General features: G+C 47.8%; 2 protein-coding genes across 2 annotated transcripts in view; one reads left to right on the top strand and one right to left on the bottom strand.

The window, feature by feature from the left end:
* The window catches only part of ESYT3 (extended synaptotagmin 3), a 66,117-nt gene extending 57,207 nt beyond the window's left edge, over positions 1-8,910 (top strand). Inside the window, exons 12-23 of the mRNA XM_083154329.1 lie at positions 224-313; positions 1,644-1,706; positions 2,465-2,533; positions 2,870-2,932; positions 3,051-3,137; positions 4,275-4,424; positions 4,993-5,378; positions 5,489-5,578; positions 5,719-5,850; positions 7,792-7,897; positions 8,162-8,211; positions 8,583-8,910. Of these exons, the coding sequence (XP_083010455.1) occupies positions 224-313; positions 1,644-1,706; positions 2,465-2,533; positions 2,870-2,932; positions 3,051-3,137; positions 4,275-4,424; positions 4,993-5,378; positions 5,489-5,578; positions 5,719-5,850; positions 7,792-7,897; positions 8,162-8,211; positions 8,583-8,619 (1,323 nt within the window). The 3' untranslated portion in view covers positions 8,620-8,910. The remainder of the gene's footprint in view (positions 1-223; positions 314-1,643; positions 1,707-2,464; positions 2,534-2,869; positions 2,933-3,050; positions 3,138-4,274; positions 4,425-4,992; positions 5,379-5,488; positions 5,579-5,718; positions 5,851-7,791; positions 7,898-8,161; positions 8,212-8,582) is intronic.
* Positions 8,911-13,360: 4,450 nt separating this feature from the next.
* CEP70 (centrosomal protein 70) overlaps positions 13,361-26,819 on the bottom strand; it is a 21,925-nt gene continuing 8,466 nt past the window's right edge. The window contains exons 6-18 of the mRNA XM_083154326.1: positions 23,151-23,323; positions 22,602-22,661; positions 21,968-22,064; positions 21,733-21,821; positions 21,235-21,312; positions 20,860-20,971; positions 20,277-20,375; positions 18,780-18,950; positions 17,383-17,532; positions 14,358-14,526; positions 14,161-14,272; positions 13,992-14,071; positions 13,361-13,533 (exon numbers count right to left, since the gene is read on the bottom strand). Coding sequence (XP_083010452.1) covers positions 13,463-13,533; positions 13,992-14,071; positions 14,161-14,272; positions 14,358-14,526; positions 17,383-17,532; positions 18,780-18,950; positions 20,277-20,375; positions 20,860-20,971; positions 21,235-21,312; positions 21,733-21,821; positions 21,968-22,064; positions 22,602-22,661; positions 23,151-23,323 — 1,461 coding nt within the window. The 3' untranslated portion in view covers positions 13,361-13,462. The remainder of the gene's footprint in view (positions 13,534-13,991; positions 14,072-14,160; positions 14,273-14,357; positions 14,527-17,382; positions 17,533-18,779; positions 18,951-20,276; positions 20,376-20,859; positions 20,972-21,234; positions 21,313-21,732; positions 21,822-21,967; positions 22,065-22,601; positions 22,662-23,150; positions 23,324-26,819) is intronic.

Below are 26,819 nucleotides of genomic sequence, written 5' to 3'. Positions count from 1 at the left end.
GCATCCCATTACCGTATATTATCCAGACTTCCGGATTATTCCGAGTGGTGCACCTCTGGATCTGTATATGCACCTACACGTCATCATAGAGTGTATTTGCTCCTGACCTATACACCCCAAAATAGTGCGCGCGATTCTGCAAAGTGGGTCACGCCAGGTGCCGTAGGGATCCTGGTGTAATGTTGTAGCGATCGCTCACCAGCTGTTTCTTCTCCCCGCACAGTGGTTTCCGCTCTGCGATGTGGCCAGCGGGTTGGTCCATCTGAAACTGGAGTGGCACTCGCTCCTTGCGACACAGGAAAAGCTAAGCGAGGTAAGATGTCCATATGTCAGTGTTTGGGTCAGAGATCCTGGAGGGCACAGGCACATTTCCCAGGATGCAGCAGGTTATATACTAATCTATATTCATTGTCGTTTGGCGCTAATGAGCTTGGAATATTAGTGTAAATTAATGAAGCGGCTGTGATGCTCCACAGACAAAGGTTTCATATTCTGTTCTGTGGATGTCGCCGTTTCCATGCATTGTATAGAAGTGGGGGGTGCTGCCAGCACTAGTCCTACCCCCAGTGGGATTATACAAGTGGGGGAGTGCCACCAGCACAGGTCCCACCCCCAGTGTACCTGCAGCGGGATTATACAAGTGGGAAGTGCTGCCGGCACAGGTCCCGCCCCCAGTGTACCTGCAGCGGGATTATACAAGTGGGAAGTGCTGCCGGCACAGGTCCCGCCCCCCGTGTAGCCGCAGCAGGATTATTTAGGTGTGGGGTGCTGCAAGTACAGGTCCTACCCCCAGTGTACCCATAGTGGGATTATACAAGTGGGAAGTGCTGCCGGCACAGGTCCCACCCCCAGTGTACCCGCAGCGGGATTATACAAGTGGGTGGTGCTGCCGGCACAGGTCCCACCCCCAGTGTACCCGCAGCGGGATTATACAAGTGGGTGGTGCTGCTGGCACAGGTCCCACCCCCAGTGTACCCGCAGCGGGATTATACAAGTGGGTGGTGCTGCTGGCACAGCTCCCGTCCCCAGTGTACCCGCAGTAGGACTATACAAGTGGGTGGTGCTGCTGGCACAGGTCCCGCCCCCAGTGTACCCGCAGCGGGATTATACAAGTGGATGGTGCTGCCGGCACAGGTCCCGCCCCCAGTGTACCCGCAGCGGGATTATACAAGTGGGAAGTGCTGCCGGCACATGTCCCACCCCCAGTGTACCCGCAGCGGGATTATACAAGTGGGTGGTGCTGCCGGCACAGGTCCCACCCCCAGTGTACCTGCAGCAGGACTATACAAGTGGGTGGTGCTGCTGGCATAGCTCCCGTCCCCAGTGTACCCGCAGCAGGATTATACAGGTGGGTGGTGCTGCCGGCACTGGGATGATATCAGCGTCTCTCCCACCCAATGGCCGGGCCTGTCTGTGTTGTCCAGGTCATTTCCAGAAGAAACTGGGTACCTGGCCGGCTGTCAATCATCCTGCGAACAGGGAGACCTTGCATAGATAATCATCAAGGCTGCGCATTCGCAGTTTTGCTACAAGGTCTGAATCGGTCCCATAGTACCAAGGATACAGCAAGCGTTACAGTAACAGTAATTATGATGTGTTATGTTATTAATTACTGATGGTTGGTTGCTGTCTCTCTCCATTAGGGGAATAGCGGTTTGTCCACCGCGATGGTGATTGTGTATTTGGACAGCGCCAGCGGTTTGCCGGTAGGTGACATCTCCTGTTCTTATACAGTGCGGCGCTTGGATATGATATTATACATTATACAAATGACAGCATTTTATTATCATGCAAAAAATTGACATTGAAAAAAAAATCTCCTTTTTGTTACAAAAAGGTTTTTTTTGCGGTCTTAAGAAAATAGACATTTCACAGTCCTGTATTCTTCGTAAATATGTATTTTATTTTGTCATTGTATTGTGACTAAACCACGCCCACCATATACTCATTAGCATAATAGAAACGGGGGGGGGGGGGGCAGGAGAGAAATACATGGTGATATAATGTTATGGTGTACGGAGTATAAAATAGAGCGATCCACACAAGTTTTCTCCGGTGCTGGTTTTTTAGATACGGGGAAACCCCAACAATTCTTTCCCCCGTATTTGGGAAACCAAGACCGACTTGTGCTGGGGGGTGGGGGCAATAATTAGCCCCGGGCTCTTAGCAAAGGTGTTATTATTTAGTAGCAAGAGTTACTTAAAAATAAAATGCAACCTCCCGCTACTAAGTAATCATACCTTTGCTTAAAAATTATTATTTTCTTAATTGCATGTTCCCGTTACCAAAAAATCGCAAGTGATTTCTTGCTACATTTCGCCCCTAGGGTTCACAATGTTACAACATGTACAACAATGTAACACTATTTCTAGCCAGAATTCTCATGTGAGCACAAATGGTAATGATCAACCTTATTTCCTGAACGTGTCCCTGAGCTGGAACTGTTCTGTCATTTATGTTGTAGAAAAATCATTTGGAGTATTCCAACAACGAATACACCGCTAGAAAACAGCGCTACACAACATTCCCGAAGGTAAGCGGTCGCTCGGGGTGGTAACGAGCCACACACAAGGTCAGTCGGAATGTTTACCTGTATCAGGCATCCCTTTTAATATAGAAAGGAGGAAACTGGAATCAGAGACATCAAATATATTCCAAAGTGTGCACAAAAATCATCGGCGGGATGCCGGACAGACACATTTTTTTTTAAAAGGGGCAATCACTTACAAGGTAAAACCATGCCTTGTAAATAATTGCCCCTTTAAAAAGCATCTACGTTTTTTCCACCATCCGGCACAGATCTTAATGCAGCGCGTCAGTATAATTGCTTCTCCTTACAGTTCTCTTCTCCTCCTGTTATACTTTGCAGAGCAATAAAGAGCCCAGCTCGTACGTCACCATTTGTGTGGGTAAGAAGTCGGTGAAGAGCAAGGTAAGGGGCAGGACAGGTTATAAGTATTGACCCGTTTGTTGGAATTCTGATCACAGGAGAGATCCTGAATCATGCACATAGATCTGCATGTAATTCTGTTGTATTCGTCCTTCCTCAGACGTGCTCAGCTACCAAGGACCCCGTCTGGGAACAAGCATTTGCGTTCTTTATACAGGACGTCCACATGCAGCATATGCACCTGGAGGTAAGACATGGTGGACACAACACTGTCATATTCAAATATTTTATTCATCATTAATAATAAGAGATCCCCTTATTTGGTTTATTGTATATTTAATACATTAAATGTTTTCACCACGTTACTGGCTGAGCCGGTGGGTGGAGCTGTAGTGTTGCTCTCGCTCCAATCTCCAATGTTCCACTTTAGCTGGGATTCCCCAGGTCAGCCGCCCGGTGCTGGGATCCCCCAGGTCATCCGCTGTAGCCGGGATTCCCCAGGTCATCCCCTGAAGCCGTGATCCCGCAGGTCAGCCCCTGTAGCCGGGGTTCCCGCAGGTCAGCCCCTGTAGCCGGGGTTCCCGCAGGTCAGCCCCTGTAGCCGGGGTTCCCGCAGGTCAGCCCCTGTAGCCAGGGTTCCCGCAGGTCAGCCCCTGTAGCCGGAGTTCCCGCAGGGCAGCCCCTGTAGCCGGGGTTCCCGCAGGTCAGCCCCTGTAGCCGGGGTTCCCGCAGGTCAGCCCCTGTAGCCGGGGTTCCCGCAGGTCAGCCCCTGTAGCCAGGGTTCCCGCAGGTCAGCCCCTGTAGCCGGAGTTCCCGCAGGGCAGCCCCTGTAGCCGGGGTTCCCGCAGGTCAGCCGCCGAAGCCGGGGTTACCCTGATCAGCCGCCGAAGCCGGGGTTCCCCTGATCAGCCGCCGAAGCCGGGGTTCCCCTGATCAGCCGCCGAAGCCGGGGTTCCCGCAGGTCAGCCCCTGTAGCCGGGGTTCCCCCGATCAGCCGCCGTAGCCGGGATTCCCCCGATCAGGCGCCGAAGCCGGGGTTCCCCCGATCAGCCGCCGAAGCCGGGATTCCCCCGATCAGCCGCCGAAGCCGGGATTCCCCCGATCAGCCGCCGTAGCCGGGATTCCCCCGATCAGCCGCCGTAGCCGGGATTCCCCCGATCAGCCGCCGTAGCCGGGATTCCCCCGATCAGCCGCCGTAGCCGGGATTCCTCCGATCAGCCGCCGTAGCCGGGATCCCGCAGATCAACCCCTGTAGTTGGGATTCTGCAGACCAGCACCTGTGGACATACCTTTTGCTATGGAGGATTTATCATCAGTCATGAGATGGTTTTAGAAAGTGCTGTGATTTAGCAGTGACCCCCCCATGATGTCATTGTATCTGCAGGTGAAGGACAATGACAGACAGTGTGCGCTGGGGATGCTGGACATTCCTTTCCATCGTCTCCTCGCCAGCAGCGATCTGACTGTGGACCAGAGATTCCAGCTTACTAACTCCGGGCCCAACAGTTTCATCAAGATGAAGATTGTCCTGAGGGTAAGCAATGTTCCCATACACCTGTATTGTTGGGGTGTCCACTCTGACTTACCCCAGTAACAATGTCTGGTATTACTAAGAATGCAGAGTTGCAACTTATACTTCAATGCTAAATTGTGTTATTTCAAAAGAAGGTGGCTTATTTTGTCGACATGCTTGGCCTGTCAGTGTTGACCATGGCGACATTTGTCATGTAGAATGTCAAAAGTGTGTTCCTGGTGGTCTAGTGGTGACTTGGTTTAGCTGCCCCAGCGGTATCTTCCTGGTTCAATGATGGACGTCCTGATGCCTCCCATCTCATTCTTTAGAAGTTCCGGCGGTATAGCTAAACCCTCCCCCCGCCGTGCATAACTGTAATCTTCCATCCCGAAGCTTAGCTCTAACCATCTGGTCTCTGTGGCCCTAACCCTTTGTGGTCTCTATTATCTTCTAGGTGGAGAATAATTAAGTAGAATCTGATTGGGCAACATCCCATCTTAGTTAATTGACCCATATGACTGCATCCGAATCCAAACACATCTAATTCAAGAAACTATAGCAATAAAAGAATATCTCCCTTTGTTCCTAGGTTATGCACATAGAGGAACCGGACCCGGAGAGTGTCTACGCTGGAATCAACTCCTTGAAACAAGGTCCTGTCTCCATCAGACGGGCCCATCAGGAAAAGGAAAAGCACCATGGCAAGCCTCACAAGCAGCATGAAGCCCAGCAGAGCCAGATCCACAGCGTTCCGCAGAACAGGCTGTTGCGGAAGGAGAGCTCCGGCAGCAGTGTACAGCGGGTCAACCACGTGCCGACTGAGCAGAAACCATCACTTGACCAGAGTTCCACGAGCACTGGTACCAACTCCGTTCCCCGTACTCCCAACCTAAGACACTTGCACAGAATTGCCCCCAGCCTGATCTCACTCAACTCTGTGGCTTCCTCCGTGTTTGACCTAAACGATGATTCTAGGTGCGTCCCCATAACCAGATGCACCATGTGTTACTGTAGAGGTCTTCTATTTCCCCCCTAAGTTGCGATAAGACCCCCCCCAATGACCTGCAATGTTCAATATTTTCCAGGATACCCGGTGTGGTGTCTGGAGAGATCAGCATCTCTGTGAGATACGCCTCCTTGCGACGCTGCCTCTTTGTATCAATCAACGGCTGCAGGTAAATGTGGTGGAGAGAGGGTTTGGGGGGGGGATTTAAAAAGTCTTCATGCAGCCCTTGGATAAGGTTGATCTAGTTTCCCATAAAGTGACTGTAATCTAAATAAAGTAACTAAAACTACTTCACTCTTTCTGGTCAAGGAATCTGATCCAGTGCTCAAGTAACGGAGCGGATCCCTACGTGAGGATATACCTGCTCCCTGACCGGAGGTGGGCCAGCCGCAGGAAGACAACCATAAAGAAGAAGACTCTTAATCCTATCTATAATGAAAAGTGAGTACTGGATTGAGGCTGCATTTAGAGCATAGTTACCTCCCCTTCTGCATTCTGCAGGAGACTCCCTGAAATATCAGCAATCTCCCTCTCTCCCTCATTAGTGTAGCAATCTCCCCCTTGTCACCTAGCCCACATTACACTGTTACATCATAGTTACCTCCCCTCCTGCATTCTTTAGGAGACTCCCTGACATAGCAGCAATCTCTCTCTCTCCCTCATTAGTCTAGCAATCTCCCTCATGTCACATAGCCCACATTACACTGTTACATGTTTGTGGAAAAAAGGAATGAGAGATAGATACATTTACATTGAATCATCAGCACCATTTCCCAGCACTTTACCAGGTATAGTATCTCTTACTTACTGCTTTGGGGCTCATCTACATTTGGATTTAAGTAATTTTACAAGATTCCTCCCAGATGTAGCAGTACACACCCGCGCTTCTAGGTGCCACGTTCGCAATCTCTTTTCACAATCTCTCCATATATGGAACTAGACCCGCCCTTTGGGTGGAGCATGACACGCCCCCTCAATGGGGCACTGTACAAAATTATATTACCAACTATAATCTCCCTGAAACTAGATTTCATAAGTAGGCAAGTATGATTTAGAGACTGCAGATAGATATTATAGACAGTGGAGTGGTATGAAACTGAAGTTGAAATACAAATTGGGATTCAATTGGACATCTAAAAATATGAGTCTTGTGACAAGGTCGAGGAAGCATTAGCAATGGCTGTGCCGGTGAGGAACTTGGTCTGAATGGAGATCCCATGAAGGAACTTACAGGGTGGGGAAGCAAGAGATGAAGAGTAGATGAGCACAACATTGAGGATAGGTTGTGGAAGAGAAGGCCAATTAAGGGTAGGCTACAATGATAAAGGGTGTACTGCCAATGTTCAGGAGAATGAGGTGAATGAGACGGTGTGATGTATTAGGTTTGGATGGTGAAGCTAAGGGAGTGGCAGGTGATACCAAGACAACGAACATGGGTAATAGGAAGAAGGGCGCATTGTCTTCTAGGAGAACAATGTGGTGAGGGGTAATGGCATTAGTAGGACATGATGTACGAGCAAGTATTGAGTTATCCTGTGGAGATAGCATAGAAGCAGCTGAACACAGCATAGGAACCAAGGTGATATTTCAATGGAGGAAAGGTAGCTTTGGGTGTAATGTGGTGTTGGTGTAGTGAAGGCAGAATGAGGGCATGGGTTCTATGGCCAAGGAGGTGCAAACGCAGTAGAGGGGCAGATGCAAGGCTTTGAGGAAGGGGAGCAGGAACTTTAAGTAGAGGCACTGAAGAGCTAGAAGGTGTGCCATGAGAGGGCTGTGTCACAAAGGACAAAGGAGTGAATGGTGTGAGGTATATGATGAGATGAAGTAACGCGACAGTCGGCCCTTTGGCATAGCTACGCGCAGGTCATTGGTCACTCTGGTGCAGGACAATTTCTGTAGCTGACAGAGGAAGCTTGACTGAAGAAGGTCAATGAGTGAAGTCATTCAATAATTTTGGAAGCAGAGGAATGGGCCAGCAGTTAGAGAGGAAGGCTAATGGAGGAAAGATACATAAATGTAGAGGGGAAGACACCAGTGGAGATAAGCGGAGAGGACCACTGTTACGAAGGCAGCTTCAGACTTTTATGGGAGAGGACAGAGGTCTTAAAAGATGTATTTTTTTTTTCCTACATTGGGAAAAACAATAAATAAAATGCCCTCCTGTATTGATGTGTAACTAGAAGGCGCAGAACCCATCATTATATGAGTAGATGCCATCTGCATAAGCTCCCAGCTCGGAACTGGCAGAACATCTATGTCCTTTTGTGGAGATGAAATGGTTGGTGCCCTTCTACCCTGCCTCATAAATGAGCTCTACTGACTCCGTGCCACCGCGGTGCTAGGAAGTCATACCCTTGAGTGACCGCTTCCTCTGTCTGCCAGGTTCGAGTTCATGGTTTCTCTGGACGATGCGAAGAAGAGGATGCTGGACATCGCAGTGAAGAACAACAGACCATTTGGGTCACATGAGCGGAAAGAAATGGGGAAGGTGAGTGTCCAAACCGAGGGATGAGTGGAAAGTGACGGCCACAATCCTAAAAATAATTACAGTATTATTTGGAGAGACAGGACCCAATGAGACTCATCAGCGGATGGTCATGGTCATTGGCCTCCTGCAGCAAGAGTTCTTCTGCTATGGTCCAACCCATAACCCTTCAGATCTCATTCTCCAGCAGCATAATGACCATATGAGGCTGTATCCAGGCAACTCCACTATGGTTGCGTCTTACTCATCCTCCTTCTTGTCCCACAGATACTGGTGGATCTAGCGACCGAAGATGTAGACCAGGGATTCACAGAATGGTAATATCTTTTGTTACACATCTTCTACTCTGTGGGTATGAGGTCATTAGCCCGACATGGGCAAAAGGTCAACACGTGAAAAGGGTTGATGTGCGTTTTTCATGATTTTTTTTGAGGACTTGTTCATACTTTAACATCCCATTGGGCTTATAGGGAGAATAATAGTGTGCCAAGGTAGCGAGGCACCGTACCCAAAGCAATGAGCCATAAAAGGGGAAGACGGTACATTTACATGGTGTCCGTGTCCACAAACACAAAAAATCTATCGACCTTTTAGCAAGTCAACCTTTTGACCCAATGACCCATACCCCACTCTGTGTACTGTACATTTCATCTTCGGATCTTTAACCGATCATCCTGTGCGTTTCCAGGTTCGAGCTGACGGCCAACGGACGGCCAAATCCCTGATCCAGCATCTACATCACCCGCCAGCTCCTCGGCCTATGTAAATATGTAAATTTGTAACTAACTTTTGCAATATAAATATATATTATTCTCTTATTTTGTCAAAACCACAAATGTTTGTGGCTGTAATGTATTTATTTTCTAAAAGAAAAATGTATTATATAAAGCCTCATACAGATCCACAGTGTGACCATGTACAAACCATTCGCTCATCCTCCAAATCTGTTCTTATTTATTCATTTAAAAGGCACTGATCTTATTTATTCGCAAATGACCAAATCTGCTGTTTGCACTCCGGAATGTTCCTTAATAAAATTATTTTAATTAAAAATTTTTCCTTGTTTCCTTGCAGAAAAATAGAATGGGAAATATAGTTGGATATAAAGTATAGAGTAACACAGGTTAAGGGGATATTCAATCCCAGGCAAGCCGTTTTCACCAGATGAAAAATCAGCACCGGGATTGAATAGGGAGAGTTGAATTCGCCCCAAAAAGATTTGCCCGGGATTGAATACCCCTCTCAGTCTCCCATACCCCAACATTCTGAAATGCTCCAAAAATACCCAAAATTTTGAGCGTGACTGAAATAGTGACACCGTTGGTCTTAGATGGGTCAAGGGGTATATGAAACACAAATTACTTTCCTAGATGTAGGCAACCTTTATTCCCTGCACACAAATCTTTAAAATATTCTATGACCTTCATTCCATGTGTATAAGGTAGCGTTCATTTTAGCACCCTTCACCTTTCAAAATACATGCAGTTCCCCCTGCCCGCCTGGGGTGTCGCTGTCTGCTTTGGTGCTACTAGTACAGTCTGGTCTGTATTGAGATGCAGACCAGACCGCTAGAGCCACCACATCAGACAGCACCACCACAGGCAGGATAGAGGAACTGCAAGGATTATGAAAGATGCAGGGTACTAAAATGAACGCTATATAAGTTATAAGGGATACATGAAATACATTATGTACCCACATACACTCAAACACAGGCTCCTGCACCCCACCAACCAATAAAAACACTGTAGTGGAAGAATTACATTATTGTAATTTAAAAATAAATTGGCATAAAAAAAACCATGAACAAGTTGTTAAGGGTACAGTAATCAATGTATAAATACTATATTAGGCCTGGTTGCTGCTTCTCAGACCAGCTAATACAGTTAATTATCCTCTATATCAGTGGTTCCCAAACTGTGCGCCTAGGCTCCCTGGGGTGCCTCGGAGCACTTGCAGGGGTGCCTCCGTTTGGTTGTTCAGAACCGATTCAAATTATTTATGGTCAATGTAATAGGCAAAATCAGTGCTTGTTGCTTCCAGTTTTTAAATATGTGGATAAACAGAAGTGATTCTGTCCCTCACCACGTAACTGGACCTAAGGATGACATATAAGCACAACTTATTTAACTTAATATTGTTTTCTGAAATTCTCGGTAGCAAACTTTGCCCCTAGGGGTGCCTTGACAAATATTCTGACCATCTAGCATGCCTTGATGCAAAAAAGTTTGGGAACCACTGCTCTATATAAATTAATATTGGCTAAATATTTCAATTTTTAACCCCATCTCCCAAAATTCGAATTTGCCACATTGATGCTTTCGTTTATACCCTTTGGACGCATAGGGGGGGATTCAATTCTGCTGCATGCACCCTGCTGGCAGTCTATACTAAATGCTGTCTATCGACTATTCAATTATTGCTCTGATAAGATGCCCATTACCCCTACATACACGTTTTTTTTTATAGCCCCTGGGAGCTGGGAGAAAAAAATGTTTTAAAGTTGGTAGTTTGAGTGCCCAAACCCAAACATTTAGACACCCACTTGGCAACAGACAGATTTAGCTGCTTTGCTCTGCTAAACCCTAAAATGCTAATGAGCAGCTGATCGGAGCAACAATTGAATATCTCCAATGGATGCCCATTAGTAAGGATAGCCACGTGGCAGTATTGAATTCCCCCCCACAGATCACAATCAACAAGAGCCAATAAGCTTCACTTGTGCTGCTAGGGAAGAAAAATGCACCAATCAACATCGAGAGATAACCATTATCACCGTCCTTTATCAATCGACAACATATGCAGCATCGCACATTGAGGGGGATCATGATAGATAGAAATAAAAACATACAATGTCGTAAACCAGAAGAGAAAAATCCTGGCCACATGAGCTTACAATCAAATAGGTAATGGAAAACACAATACATGAAATAAGTCGGACCTGTAGCTGGAAAGTATTTGGCTGTTGAAAAGAAGCGGCCACAGGTGTCAGGTATTCCTGTGTGGGTATAGGTGGCGGCACAGTGATTATGAGGGAAGAGCGTGGAAGGAGGAGACAAGGACCAGTCACTGTAGAAATATCACAATCAGCTGCTGACCATTTACATTAATACCAAATAACCTTCCTCTTCTGGAGATGGGTTACACATGAGGGTCATATGGGGGTGCAGCCGCAGCAAACAGACTCTGATCATTGCATAGGTAGACACACTGCATTAGGGTGGAGGCTCTGTACCCACACATAGAACACCTGCACATTTTTACATTTTTGGGGATTTTTTTGTTTTGCTAGAACCTTCCTTTTTCATCCTGTTAGTAATACAGTGCATCTGGAAAGTATTTACTTTTTTTTTTTTTTGTTACAGCCTTATTGCAAAATGGAATAATTCATTTTTTTTTCCTGCTCAAAATGACATGAAAAAAAGTTTTTGGGAGATTTTTGCAAATGTATAAAAAAAAAATAATAATAATAATAATAAAAAAATCACATGTACATTAGTATTCACAGCCTTTGCTCAATACTTTTGTTGATGCACCTTTTGTAGCAATTACAGCCCTGAGTATTTTTGAATATGATGGCACAAGCACGACACACCGATCTTTCGGCACTTTTGCCCATTGCAGCACCTCTCAAGCTCCATCAGGTTGGATGTGAAGAGTCGGTGCACAGCCATTTTCACATCGCTCCAGAGATGTTCAGTTGGATTCACAGAGTTGTCATGAAGCCGCTCCTTTGATATCTTGGCTGTGTGCTTAGGGTCGTTGTCCTGCTGTAAGACGATCCGTCACCCCAGTCTGAGGTCAGGTGCGCTCTGGAGCAGGTTTTCATCCAGGATGTCTCTGTACATTGCTGCATTCATCTTTCCCTCTATCCTGACTAGTCTCCCAGTTCTTGCTGCTGAAAAACACCCCCACAGTATGATGCTGCCACCACCATGCTTCACTGTAGGGGTGGTATTGGCCTGGTGATGAGCGGTGCCTGGTTTCCTCCAAACATGGAGCGTGGTATTCACACCAAAGAGTTCAATCTTTGCCTCATCGGAGAACCAACCAGCGAATTTTGTTTCTCATGGTCTGAGAGCCCTTCAGGTGTATTTTGGCAAACTCCAGGTGGGCTGATGTGCTCTTTACTAAGGAGTGTTTTCTGTCTGGCCACTATACCATACAGGCCTGATTGGTGGATTGCTGCAGAGATGGTTGTCCTTCTGGAAGGTTCTCCTCTTTCCACAGAGGAATGTTGTAGCTCTGACAGAGTGACCATATTATTCTTGGTCACCTCCCTGACTAGGGCCCTTCTCCCCCCGATTGCTCAGTTTAGATGGCAGACCAGCTCTAGGCAGAGTCCTGGTGGTTCCGAACCTATTCCATTTATGGAAGATTGAGGCCACTGTGCTCATTGGGGCCTTCAAAAGCAGCAGATATTTTTCCGTACCCTTCCCCAGATTTGTGCCTTGAGGAAATCCTGTCTCGGAGATCTTCAGAAAATTCCTTTGACTGCTTAGTTTGTGCTCTGTCACGTGTGGGACCTTATATAGACAGGTGTGCGCCTTTGCAAATGATGTCCAATCAACTGAATTTACCACAGGATTCCAATTAAGCTGTAGGAACATCTGAAGAATGATCAGTGGAAACAGGATGCACCTGAGCTCAATGGCAAAGGCTGTGAATACTTCTGTACATGTGATCTATTCTGTTTCTAGTTTGAATAAATTAGCAAAAATCTCCCAAAAACTTTTTTCATGGTCTACAATTTTGAGGGGAAAAATTAATTTATTCCATAACAAAACGTGGAATGTACTGGTATATAATTTCACCCGCTTTTTCTGGTCCCATCTGGTTTCCCGATTACCTCCGCTCCTTGCATATTGAATGAACAATGCAGGATGATGCAGGGCAGGAGCCACCTTCCATATGATATATGATCAGTAGGGAGTGAGGGAGAGGAGGAGCCACCTTGCATATGATATATGATCAGTTTGGGATAAGGGAGACGAGGAGCCGCATTGCATATGGAATGATCAGTATGGGATGAGGGGGAGCAGGAGCCGCCTTGCATATGGAATGATCAGTAGGGGATGAGGGAGGGCAGGAGCCACCTTGCATATGGAATGATCAGTAGGGGATGAGGGAGAGCAGGAGCCGCCTTGCATATGGAATGATCAGTAGGGGATGAGGGGGAGCAGGAGCCGCCTTGCATATGGAATGATCAGTAGGGGATGAGGGAGGGCAGGAGCCACCTTGCATATGGAATGATCAGTAGGGGATGAGGGAGAGCAGGAGCCGCCTTGCATATGGAATGATCAGTAGGGGATGAGGGGGAGCAGGAGCCGCCTTGCATATGGAATGATCAGTAGGGGGGGGGGGGGGATGAGCTCGAGCAAGAACCGCCTTACATACAATATGATAAGTAGGGGGAAGAGCAGGAGCCAGCTTACATATGATCAGTGGAGGGGGGGGGGAAGGGGGTTGGAGGCAGAAGCCACTTGCTACACAGTGAAGTGATTTCACAACCATGTTTTTATACAAATTTATTAAAAAAATAAAATCAAGACATAAATAAATAAATGCTTAATGTCCATGCGAGTCCAGTGCTTTTAGTCTTTTCACCTCCGGGAGGATTGCATCTAGATAATCGATTTCTGCAAAAAAGGTAATTAATAAGTAAATTCACAACCAGGTTTATGTAGAATGTTCTATAAAAACGCTGGAGACTGCCGGACACAGCATGGCCACATCGCCAAAAGGCTGATGTGGTCATTTCTTCTTAGCCTGGTATGTCCAAACTGTGGCCCTCCAGCTGTTGTGAAACTACACATCCCAGCATGCCCTGCCACAGTTTTAACACTCCCCAATAGCAAAACTGTGCCAAGGCATGATGGGACTTGTAGTTTCACAACAGCTGGGGGGAGGCATAGTTTGGAGATGGTACCCCAGTGCAGGGAGTGCCACCGCTATTTAGGTAAAGGGCAGCAGTTATAATGTGTAATAACCTTGTCTGTGCCGGGCCTGACATTATTATCTGTAAGCAGAATGGGAACTGCGCCAAGAACCGCTTTTATGCTATGTGGATATTAAGCCCACAAGGCGCATTTCCTACCTAGAACATCAAGCAGCTCCTTGATTAACCCATCAAATGCTGGGAAGAACTCCTCATGTTCCTCGATCTTGTTGATTATACTGAAGTAAAAAGTAAAGCAGTCAGGATTTTGGCAGCTATCAGCACCTGTGTCAGTGCATGCATAGCTGGGAGAGTGACGTTGCTGTACCTGTCTATATCCAGAGTGCCAAGGATCTGCTGCAGCTTCTGGCTTTGCCCCTCTGCTTCTTTGCACAGCCCCCAAACAGCACTAACCAACGTGGCTGCGCTGGCCAGTTCATCTAAGGAGAAACGGCAAGGTGAGTTAACCGAGGGTCAGCCAACAGCTTAGAGAAAAGACTCCATAGGGGGCGGGGGCGACGTTACCTAAACCGAGGATGCTGCGCAAGTTCTTCATGGCGTTACTCATCTCGCCGAGCTTGCTGTACACTTCATTCATGCGTGGATAGACACCGATCACAGATGGAACATCAAACAGTTTCTGGAAGTGGGCGACCAGTGCCTGCAGCGTGTGAGGTGAGACACTGGCAGAATCCTGAGGACAAAAGAAAGAAAACACAAGAAAAAAGGAATTAATGTTCCACTCAGCTCAAGGATCAAGTTGTACACTGATCACCCGATGAGCTCTTTATACAAAAGTAACAGCCAGCAGGATACAGGAAAGATCAGCCTGTGCAGTACACTAAATAGGAACACTGTAAGAACCAGCCAGATACAGGAAAGATCGGGCTGTACAGTACACTATAACAACCAGCCGGATACAGGAAAGGATCAGCCTGTACAGTACCCTATATAGGAACACTGTAACAACCAGCCAGATACAGGAAAGGATCAGCCTGTACAGTACCCTATATAGGAACACTGTAACAACCAGCCGGATACAGGAAAGGATCAGCCTGTACAGTACCCTATATAGGAACACTGTAACAACCAGCCGGATACAGGAAAGGATCAGCCTGTACAGTACCCTATATAGGAACACTGTAACAACCAGCCGGATACAGGAAAGGATCAGCCTGTACAGTACCCTATATAGGAACACTGTAACAACCAGCCAGATACAGGAAAGGATCAGCCTGTGCAGTACACTATATAGCAGGGATGTCAAACTCAAATTCATCAGGGGCCGCATCAGCAGTTTGGTCACCCTCAAAGGGCCGGTTGTATCTGTAGGTTCCCCTGTATAATTATAATGCCATGACACCACAGGCTGCTCCCCCTGTATAATATAAAATGAATGCCATGACACCACAGACTGCTCCCCCTGTATAATATAATAAAAGTAACGCCATGACACATAAATGATTATACAGGAGGAGCAGCCTGTGGTGTCATGGCATTATTATTATACACAGGGACACCTCAGGAAACAGCAGATATATATATATTTTTTATTGTGAGTGTGATCCTCATCCTCACTTACTGTTTCTCCGTCTGTCCTGCAGCTGCTGCAGCTTCCAGCTTTTCTTCACTGCTTGCTGCGGCCACACTGTCCCCGACTCCCGGTCCAGCTTCCCTGCCTGCTCCTACTTCTCTACAGACGTATGGGCGGGCGGCATCATCGTCATGACGTCCCCACCCAGTGTCTGTCACTGCTGGGCATCAGAGGGAACAGGCGGCTGGGCCCTCCTCCACGTAGCCGTGGAGGCCGGCGGCCATGTTTCTGTAGCCGCATACATATGTGCCTACAGGAACATGGCCGCAGACAGTGGAGGAACAGGTAAGGCGGCCGTGGTGGGGTGGGTGAGAGGAGGTGGTCTAGGCAGGAGCTGGGACACACTGCCCTGCGTGCTATCTCCTCGCGCGGGCCACATGACAAGGTCTGGCGGGCCGGATTTGGCCCGCGGGCCTTGTGTTTGACACCCGTGCTATATAGGAACACTGTAACAACCAGCCAGATACAGGAAAGGATCAGCCTGTACAGTACCCTATATAGGAACACTGTAACAACCAGCCGGATACAGGAAAGGATCAGCCTGTACAGTACCCTATATAGGAACACTGTAACAACCAGCCGGATACAGGAAAGGATCAGCCTGTACAGTACCCTATATAGGAACACTGTAACAACCAGCCGGATACAGGAAAGGATCAGCCTGTACAGTACCCTATATAGGAACACTGTAACAACCAGCCAGATACAGGAAAGGATCAGCCTGTGCAGTACACTATATAGGAACACTGTAACAACCAGCCGGATACAGGAAAGGATCAGCCTGTACAGTACCCTATATAGGAACACTGTAACAACCAGCCGGATACAGGAAAGGATCAGCCTGTGCAGTACCCTATATAGGAACACTGTAACAACCAGCCGGATACAGGAAAGGATCAGCCTGTACAGTACTCTATATAGGAACACTGTAACAACCAGCCAGATACAGGAAAGGATCAGCCTGTACAGTACCCTATATAGGAACACTGTAATAACCAGCCAGATACAGGAAAGATCAGCCTGTGCAGTACACTATATAGGAACACTGTAACAACCAGCCGGATACAGGAAAGGATCAGCCTGTACAGTACACTATACAGGAACACTGTAACAACCAGCGGGATACAGGAAAGATCAGCCTGTACAGTACACTATATAGGAACTCTGTAACAACCAGCGGGATACAGGAAAGACCAGCCTGTACAGTACACTATATAGGAACACTGTAATAACCAGCCAGATACAGGAAAGATCAGCCTGTGCAGTACACTATATAGGAACTAACAACCAGCCAGATACAGGAAAGATCAGCCTGTGCAGTACACTATATAGCAACACTGTAACAACCAGCCGGATACAGGAAAGGATCAGCCTGTGCAGTACACTATATAGGAACACTGTAATAACCACAGCCTGTGCAGTACACTATGTAGGAACACTAAGAACACTAACAACCAGCGGGATACAGGAAAGATCAGCCTGTACAGTACACTATGTAGGAACACTAATAACCAGCCAGATACAGGAACGATCAGCCTGTACAGTACACTATATAGGAACACTAACAACCAGCCGGATACAGGAAAGATCAGCCTGTAAAGTACACTATATAGGAACATTGTAACAACCAGCCGGATACAGGAAAGATCAACCTGTACAGTACACTATATAGGAACACTGTAATAACCAGCCAGATACAGGAAAGATCAGCCTGTACAGTACACTATATAGGAACACTAACAACCAGACAGATACAGGAAAGATCATATACTATATAGAAACACGGTAACAAATGGATAAAAGTTGAAAATACATTGTATAAAGTTGCTGAAAAGATGGAGAAACAATATGCTGCAGTGAGGTTCTGAATGAATACACAGCGGTCCACACAATGATGGTGCGTCTATACACAATGAGAAATGATAGAGGATGGGTGTAAAGATCAGGGGTCACTACCTGTTTCCTACTCTCCACATCTTCCACCATTGTGTCCACAAGGAGCAGAAGTTCCTCCACTCGGACACTGTCGGACGGCTCTTGTGTTCTGTTCGACTGCTGGTCGGGGGTCAGTTTCTGACTCAGCGTCCGCAATACTCTGTGTAGGGCCTTCCAAAGAGAGAGGGCCTGGGTCAGTCACTATTGTGTTATTCTCCAACACTGTATTATAACATTGGAGTTTACAGATTTATTTATTAATTAACAGTTTCTTATATAGCGCACACATATTCCGCAGCGAATACTTGACCACTCACATCAGTCCCTGCCCCAGTGGAGCTTACAATCTATATTCCCTACCACATGTACACGCACACAGACATTTTAGGGTTAATTTTGTTGGAAGTCAAATAACCTATATGTTTGTGGATTGTGGGAGAAACCCGGAGTAAACCCTCGCAAAACACTATTATGTTCCACTCCGCAGACTATTATCTGCTCTAGGGACAGTGATGTGGCCAACTAGTGTGAGGACAAAATGTCTCATCAACACCTATCCTCCTCCAAATCAGAGCTTCCATCACCATTCCATGGAATCAGTAAAAAAAAAAAAAATAATCCAATAAATAGGATACATCAATCATGACAATGAGGGGACACCGGGACTGTCTGTATTACATGTGTCCTGAGAGTAAGGGGACACCGGGACTTTCTATATAACACGTGTCTTGAGAGTGAGGGGACACCGGGACTGTCTGTATTACACGTGTCCTGAGAGTGAGGGGACGTTGGGACTGTCTGTATTACTGTACATGTGCCCTGAGAGCGAGGGGACGTTGGGACTGCCTGTATTACATGTGTCCTGAGAGTGAGGGGACACCAGGACTGTCTGTATTACATGTGTCCTGAGAGTGAGGGGACGCCGGGACTGCCTGTATTACATGTGTCCTGAGAGTGAGGGGACGCCGAGACTGTCTGTATTACATGTGTCCTGAGAGTGAGGGGACACCAGGACTGTCTGTATTACACGTGTCCTGAGAGTGAGGGGACACCGGGACTGTCTGTATTACACATGTCCTGAGAGTGAGGGGACGCCGGGACTGTATAGATCACATGACAAATGTGATAAAACATATAGAGACCCAAAAATTTGCCATCTTTGCTCATAAAAAAAACCTAATCTCACTCAGCAAAATAAAATCTGCCCATGCCTGAGCCCGTGGATGCGCTGGCGCGCCTGCTGTGTAAGGAACTCTCTGACTACGCAGAAGTAGTGACAATCTGGCACAAAGTGAAATAACCCCCATGTGTTGAGGTGGGAATCTAGGTAGATTTATAGGAATAAATGCCCAGTATATCCAGAGCCAGCTCTGCTGTGCAGTGTGGGTGACGTACGGGTGGCACCTGCCCGGTCATACCTGTAGTGACAGCAGCTGTCCTGCCCATAACTCTACAGTTGGGAGGAGGTGAATAAAATCTGATTCATCGCTGGTGTCCGCATCTCGGTTCTCCCGCATCCAGGTATTATGTTTATAGAGGAGCTGAGGGGCCCGGGGGCCACTGACCACTTTGCTTATATCAGAGAGGATCTGGAAAACAGTACCACATGATACATAAAGATTTTGCTGATATAACCAACAAAGATCAAGTTGATCAACTGCAGCACTATGGTGCATAGGTGTATTAGTAATGCAGCTACAATAATGTGCACACCAGTCATCCTCACAACAGTACACAGCGCTATAATGGTGCCGCTCCCTTACCTTGTGCAGCCTAAAGCAGGTCTCTAATGTGCACACCAGAGTCATCCTCACAATAGTACACAGCGCTATAGTGGTGCCGCTCCCTTACCTTGTGCTGCCTGGAGCAGGTCTCTAATGTGCACACCAGAGGAATCCTCACAATAGTACACAGCGCTATAGTGGTGCCGCTCCCTTACCTTGTGCAGCCTGGAGCAGGTCTCGAATGTGCACACCAGAGGAATCCTCACAATAGTACACAGCGCTATATCAGTGCCGCTCCCTTACCTTGTGCAGCCTGGAGCAGGTCTATAATGTGCATACCAGAGGAATCCTCACAATAGTACACAGCGCTATAGTGGTGCCGCTCCCTTACCTTGTGCAGCCTGGAGCAGGTCTCTAATGTGCATACCAGAGGAATCCTCACAATAGTACACAGCGCTATAGTGGTGCCGCTCCCTTACCTTGTGCAGCCTGGAGCAGGTCTCTAATGTGCACAACAGAGTCATCCTCACAATAGTACACAGCGCTATAGTGGTGCCGCTCCCTTACCTTGTGCAGCCTGGAGCAGGTCTCTAATGTGCACACCAGAGGAATCCTCACAATAGTACACAGCGCTACAGAGGTGCCGCTCCCTTACCTTGTGCAGCCTGAAGCAGGTCTCGAATGTGCACACCAGAGGAATCCTCACAATAGTACACAGCGCTATATCAGTGCCGCTCCCTTACCTTGTGCAGCCTGGAGCAGGTCTATAATGTGCATACCAGAGGAATCCTCACAATAGTACACAGCGCTATAGTGGTGCCGCTCCCTTACCTTGTGCAGCCTGGAGCAGGTCTCTAATGTGCACACCAGAGTCATCCTCACAATAGTACACAGCGCTATAGCGGTATAGTGGTGCCGCTCCCTTACCTTGTGCAGCCTGGAGCAGGTCTATAATGTGCATACCAGAGGAATCCTCACAATAGTACACAGCGCTATAGTGGTGCCGCTCCCTTACCTTGTGCAGCCTGGAGCAGGTCTCTAATGTGCACAACAGAGTCATCCTCACAATAGTACACAGCGCTACAGTGGTGCCGCTCCCTTACCTTGTGCAGCCTGGAGCAGGTCTATAAAGTGCATACCAGAGGAATCCTCACAATAGTACACAGTGCTATAGTGGTGCCGCTCCCTTACCTTGTGCAGCCTGGAGCAGGTCTCTGCTTGTCGGCATCTAGAAGTAGCCACTGGAATAAGATCTTTCACATCCTGCACATTCAGCTCCCTGCAGACATCCTGCACAAACACAAGTGACAGAGACACTGTACACTGGCCCTCATTCTGGTTCACTCGGACTGGGCCGAATTCGGCCCCGTCACGACGTTTGGGGGTATGCGCGTGCACAAGCGCAGATACAGATCCCGGCAACGAATGGCCTTGGTGAGTTACACACTCGGGGGCCGTTCGTTGTGGGTAGGAAGGGACGGGGGGGGATGGTCCAGCGTTTTATGGTGTCCCCATGGGTACGCGGACAGGCCGATGCCTGTTAGCCACCTGCCCAATCTTCATTCAGGCACACGCAGGCACGTGAGGGGGGATGCGTTTTTGTTAAACATCTCATCACATGGTTCTAAGGGGAATTAGTGGCAGGGGGGCGTCCTCTGGTGCTCTGTAAGCAGCTAGCAAAAGCTTACTGAGCCAACCAGAATCAGGGCCACGTTGCAGGAGGCCGGTGTATATATGGGCTGGCTATCACAGCATGGCACATCGTAGGCAGTACCTGTAGGCGTTGTTGGCACTCGCTAGCGGGCAGACCATCTACACCTCGGATACCTGTACTGGCTGGGTGCACAGGAGCGTCTTCCTTCCTCTCTCGTGTTACCCCACGGACACTATCACAGAAACAGAGTATCAGAGAACAGCAGACCAATGAGGTTCTTAATATAAAATCAAATCAAATCACAATGAACGTGGTTATCACAGTGCCGCGGTTCCGCTGAAGATATATGTAGTATCATCCTCGTGGGATGCCCGTGTCACTGCCCGGATACCCAGCGTGAAACAATATTACTTTGATATAAACAGTTTAACCGACATACATGGTCACGGAACCCCTGCAGCGCTTCTAGTGTAGGAGAACAATACGGATTCTCACCGGATATTGTTCTGGAGGAGGATTTTCTCCATTTTCCTCATCTGCTGCTTGTACAGTTTGAATTCTCGGGCAGTCGGCCTATCACAGAGGAAACAGAAGAAAGATCTAGGTCTGATGTGTGGAGTATTATCTTCTACCTCTGCCTTGTATTACATTTGCTATAAAACATCTACATGGATGGACCTCTGCAGCCCTGAGACCAGGGGTGGCCAAACCAGTCCTACAGATCTACAAACAGTCCATGTTTTCCAGACTACCAAGCTGGTGCAGTCATTATGAACGGTCTTATTTTCAAACATGTGCTGCATTAATTCCTTACTGGAATATTCTACAGATCCACAGGTGGCCTGGAAAACATGGACTGTTGGTAGATCTCATGAACCGGAGACCAGTGGCGCAATCTGTGGACATTGGGAAAGCATGGACACAGATCTCCACTGACAACATACTGCCAATCATCCAACCACAACTGACTGAGCAACACAAGCAGCCCCCTACCTGCTCTCCATCTCCTCTTGGAGGTGAGAATTCTCTCTCACCAGATCCTCGTTCCTTTTTCTTGCTTCTTTAATTTGATCTTGATAAGACTTAAAGAGCAGAACATTTCATATCAGCTCAGCGACACAAATTCCTCTAATACAGCGGAGCTCACTGAAAACAACCCCCTAGTGCATTTTATTATATAGCAGTCAGCAAGGAGAGAATAACCCCAGCCATAGAACAGGGACTTCACCTTCACTAGAGCTTTATAATTGGTTGTAGTGTCCAAATCCAAAGATCCTCCAGTAAATATTCTCTCCCGCACTGGGTAATCCACCGACTCATATTTCCTGCAAGTAACAACAAGACAGATATGGTATAAACTATAGGAGTGAGGGGTACACTGATATGGGGGACTTATTCCTCTCTGCCAGGGGAGCCTCATTCCAGCAAATTATTGCAGAGACAACGGGGCCTTGTATTCGTTTTCAAATAATAGTCTCTTTATAGGATTTAAAAGGATTATGGCAAAAACTTCATAAATCCTGCTCTGCAATTCTTTTGTTTTTACTGGTGCCACCTACAGGTGACCCCATGGTATGGCAGAGAGGAAAATCTGTTTACAGACAACTAGAGAACACCAACCTCGTCTCCCCAGTCAGACAACAGTTGGTTATCTCTTCTCTAAATAACCTCAAACATAACCAAAACAATGATCACAAAAGCCGACACACTCCGGACAAGGAAATGTGTAAACCAGTGGCCCTTCTGGGGCATTCCTCTTACAGTACATGTCCAATCATGACCTGACCAATTTCTATGACAATTGTTCGGCTTTAGGGGTCAAACTTGTACATATCATTTTCCAGCAGATGAACCATACGCACCGGAGCTCATTCTGTAGCAGATTCATTTGTCTCTCATATCCGTCAATTACATCCAGAATCCTGGAAGATGAAAGCAATATAAGTGATCTGGATAAGGAAGAGCTGGAGGCCGCCCTGCTGTGCGCTAAAGTATGTCCTTCTGCTATGCCACAAAGTGTTCCTACGGCCACAAACACACACAAATGACTCCTGCCACCCTGTTAAGATAGGGGAGGGACTTGTCCGATAGAGGTTACCTGGACCCGGTGGACAAGCCAATAATAATGGCCATCATTATACTAAGAACCTCTGAAATGCAATACAGCAATGATCTCAATAGGTTTAGCATTTAGATTTAGTGTGCACCTGCAAACTCCTCCTCCTGCTTGCTGCGCCGTTAAAATGTAAGGTAGCCCAGGTAGCCAGAAGCCCCAGTGCTAAGTAGCCAAGTGTTCTCATTGTGCACTTACTGCTACACACACAAATTACCCCTGCAACTGAAGATGTAAGGTAGCCCGGGTAACCAGAATCTCAGTGCCAAGTGCCCAAGTGTTCTCGTTGTGCACTTACTGCTGGTCGAGCAGGTGATCTCGTGGCTCCCGGTTGAAGAGACGCTGGAAGGACTTCTTCTGGCAGGCCACTCGCTTCTCCTCTGCGGTTTCAGCCTGGGAAAGCCGCTTCTTCATCTGTGCGATGTTCTCCTCCTGCTCCTGCAGCTTCTCCCTGTTCTCCTGGCAATGTTCCTGAGATACAAAATAAACATCCAGAATATTAGCATATGTTCGTTGCTGCCAGGATGTGGGTGATCTTGGCATTAGCAACCCCGGTACTTGTTTCCTAGCACGGCGCCAGCTATTTTAATTGCATCCATCGGGACCCAAAAAAATCGCGTTGATCGCATCGCATGCAACCAAATCGCATGCGATGGACGCGATTTTTTACATTGGAACCAATGTAAAATGGTCCCTGAGACCCGATTTTACATTGGCCCCAATGTAAAATGCCCCCCACAGACCCCAAATTTCATTGTATGCCCACCCTCATGGGTGAAATGCCCCCTATTGTTAACACCAACCCACGATCAACGCCAACCCGAAGCATGGCGAGCCCAGCGAGGAGCGGTGGTATGCATCCTCCGACCTTTTCATACCCCCACTATCCACGTGGAGTTGATTTTATATAATGTGGCGAGCGCAGCGAGCTACCAAGCCCCGTGCATTACTTCACAGGTATTACGCGTCCCCGCTCGCCACACTTCAGGCTCGGTGGCTCGCCACACTATATAAAAATCGACTCCACGCTGACATGGATAGTGGGGGTATGAAAAATTCGTAGGCCGCGTACCACCGCCCCTTGCGGGCTCGCCATGCTTCGGGTTGGTGTTAATCGTGGGTTGCCATTAACAATGGTGGGGCATTTAACATACACATTACCCATTAGGGTGCCTATACAATCAAAAAAAAAAAAAAAAATCGTGGCCCAATTTAACATTGTTCACTATGTAAAATCGCATTGATCGCGTCGGTCGCATCGTGTGCCATTATAATGGCATGCGATGGACGCAATTTTCTCATTGCCGGCTGTCACGGACCCACCGGTCGCCTGCTCCGATACGTCAATCTGAGCAGCGCCGGCCGTGACTGGGGTTCACTCAGGACACTCGGGTCCTTTCCTTGAGGTACACTGCCACCAGCCAAAACCTGATTTTAGCGCCTGAAACTGCGCAAGGGGCGGCTTGGCTCGCCCCTGACCACACAATACAAGATAACAATGGTAACGTTTTTCAGCCGTTCTCTTCCGAGGCTAATGAGTCTTAGGAACACAGAACCAGAACTGGGAATATGTATTATTTATTCCTAGAAATACTACAGAGCTTTAGACAAAAATAGTTACAAGATTTTACAGTGATTTTAAAAGTACACACGAGTTTTAAATGCAATTTCAAAAATAAAAAGGGAAAAAAGACAGAACCTATCTTACACTTAAATACAGATCCTGAGGTGGGGGGGTCCTCCACAAGAAATCTCTCGTCGCCTACAGCCTGTTTTGCTCGACCCCCAGGTAGTGACACTGACTATCCCAAGGTACAGAGGTTTTATCTGCAGCCTCCCTCATCCCTCCCACCCTTGGGATTTTTAACCATTCCCTTGCTGAGCCTAGTGAAGGTCCCTAGATCTTTCCCATAAAGAATTTGTCCCTGCTTTGAAGTAGATCTTATACATTCCTCAAGTGATAAGAGGTCATTTAGTGCAGGGCCAGAGCCACTTTGGCCGGTTGGCTGGACACTATTGCTCTCCCCCCCAATCTGGTTTATGAGGGGTCTCAGATCTTATCTTACATCCTAACTCCAGAGGAGTCCACAGATGGCTACACTCCCTGGGTCACCAATAGTCCACACACATAATACATGACATGTTCTGATCTCCCACATAATAATCACAGGCGGCATGATTTTACCAAACATACCAGACATACATTGATTGCACAGATAATCATAACAGGAGGCATACGTTAATTTGATCGATCACCTGATCTGATCGTTACACCTCCCCCTTTTAAAATGGCGCACAGAGGCGGTGACCCACGTCACCGTCTCATCAGTGCGCTATTAACTACATCACCTGGACAGGTAGCAGTGGTCTCTGTGCTGAGACAGACTGCCACTGATTCTGCGGGATCTGTACTAACACTTCACTATACTTGACGTCTGTCATGGCACCACCTGACGCCATAGCCGTGGCTAGGGTGGGCAATGGGCATAGTCCCTGTCCCTCTCGCAGGAGATGGCAAACTAAAAGCACACAGGTGTCCTCGAACCCATAGTCTGTGAGCACACTGATATAGTGGGAGCTGTGCCCATCCCGGCTGGTATTGACACAGCCCACCACAGCTGTGCGTCGGACTCCTGGACACGGATTCTCCCCTGCAGCTGGCAGTTTGGCCTTACTCACTGAGATCAGTACCAGACCATTCCGCCACACCCCAAATGGCCATCCCCCTGGGACTCGTAACTCGGCACGTTTAACTATACCACAGGTGTGGGGCATTCTCCCAGCACTATATACAGACTGAAAAATGTCTTCCCAGCACCTCTCCTGAGCTGACTGACCCCCCCTCCCCTTCACTGGGGGGAAGGTCCACTCACTCAACACCACACACCTCATCCTTTTGTGAGGAGATTCGCCCTCTGTGTCTGTGTGTGTGAATTGTGAAGGGGGGCACGTGTCTGCAAGGGGGAATACCAGCAGGTCCTTGTCCCCTGTCTTGGGAACATCCCAGCTCAGCTTTCCTGAGGTTAATATAGCTGAGTTTACCTGTGCTTCTCGGGCCCTCCCACCCTTCTGGTTGCACACAGCAGCTTCCCTACTAGCCACTGGCTCTATCCCTGAAACAACCCTCTCACTGTACCCAGGGGTATCTTTCCCACTTCCCAGGTATGGGGCAGCCTGTGCAGGGTTGATTCTCAGTTCTGCGTGGAAAGCCAAGCTTTCCATGGCAGTCCAGGACACCTTCCTGAGCCTGACCTTCCCTCCCAGACCCGCAGGTTCTGTGGCTGGGGTGGTGCCACTGAGGTTCTCAGGAGAGGCATCCGTTATCCAGTGATGCTGGAAAAATGCACTCTCTGGAGGGTTCTCAGTGTCTGGAGGGAACCCCTGCGGTGCTCCTGTATCTGTGTTTGTGTGGCTACAGTAAGGAGGGGGGTTTGGGGGGAAAGCTGCAGTAAGGGACACTCTCTCCCTATCAGACATGCCTACAGTGCACACAGGACCCACCAGGTCACTTATTATACCTGGTACCACATTTCCCACATTAGAGCAAGACATCACATTATCAACAGTAACATCAATGTCATAACCTGGGGAGACATCTTGCACTACCTGAAAATTAGCCTGTGCATCTTCCACAACACATGGGACCCATCCTGCTGGCTTACAATTGAACCATGGCAAAACCACTATATCTGGATCCCATTGTCTCTGAGCAGGAATGGGGTTATCTGAGCATGTTGTCACCATTAACTTCTTGGCAGGTACATGCGCTGCCTGCAACCAACTCAGATCTGTCCCATTTGTGCAGTCCCCTGGCACCATGTCACAACCAGACATCACTGGAAGAACAGGGTTAACTTCTAGCACAGCAACCTGAATGACATCACCAGCAGCACTCCTACCACTGGTGAGTGAGGGTGTCTCATTCCCAACTAGATTAGGGCATTCGTTTAACCCCACAAACTGGCAA

This window comes from Crinia signifera, chromosome 7 (assembly GCF_055691185.1).
Source record: "Crinia signifera chromosome 7, ASM5569118v1, whole genome shotgun sequence".
Taxonomy (NCBI): Eukaryota; Metazoa; Chordata; class Amphibia; order Anura; family Myobatrachidae; genus Crinia; species Crinia signifera.
Note: the sequence above shows the minus strand (reverse complement) of the source record. Positions and strands in the feature narration are given on the sequence as shown.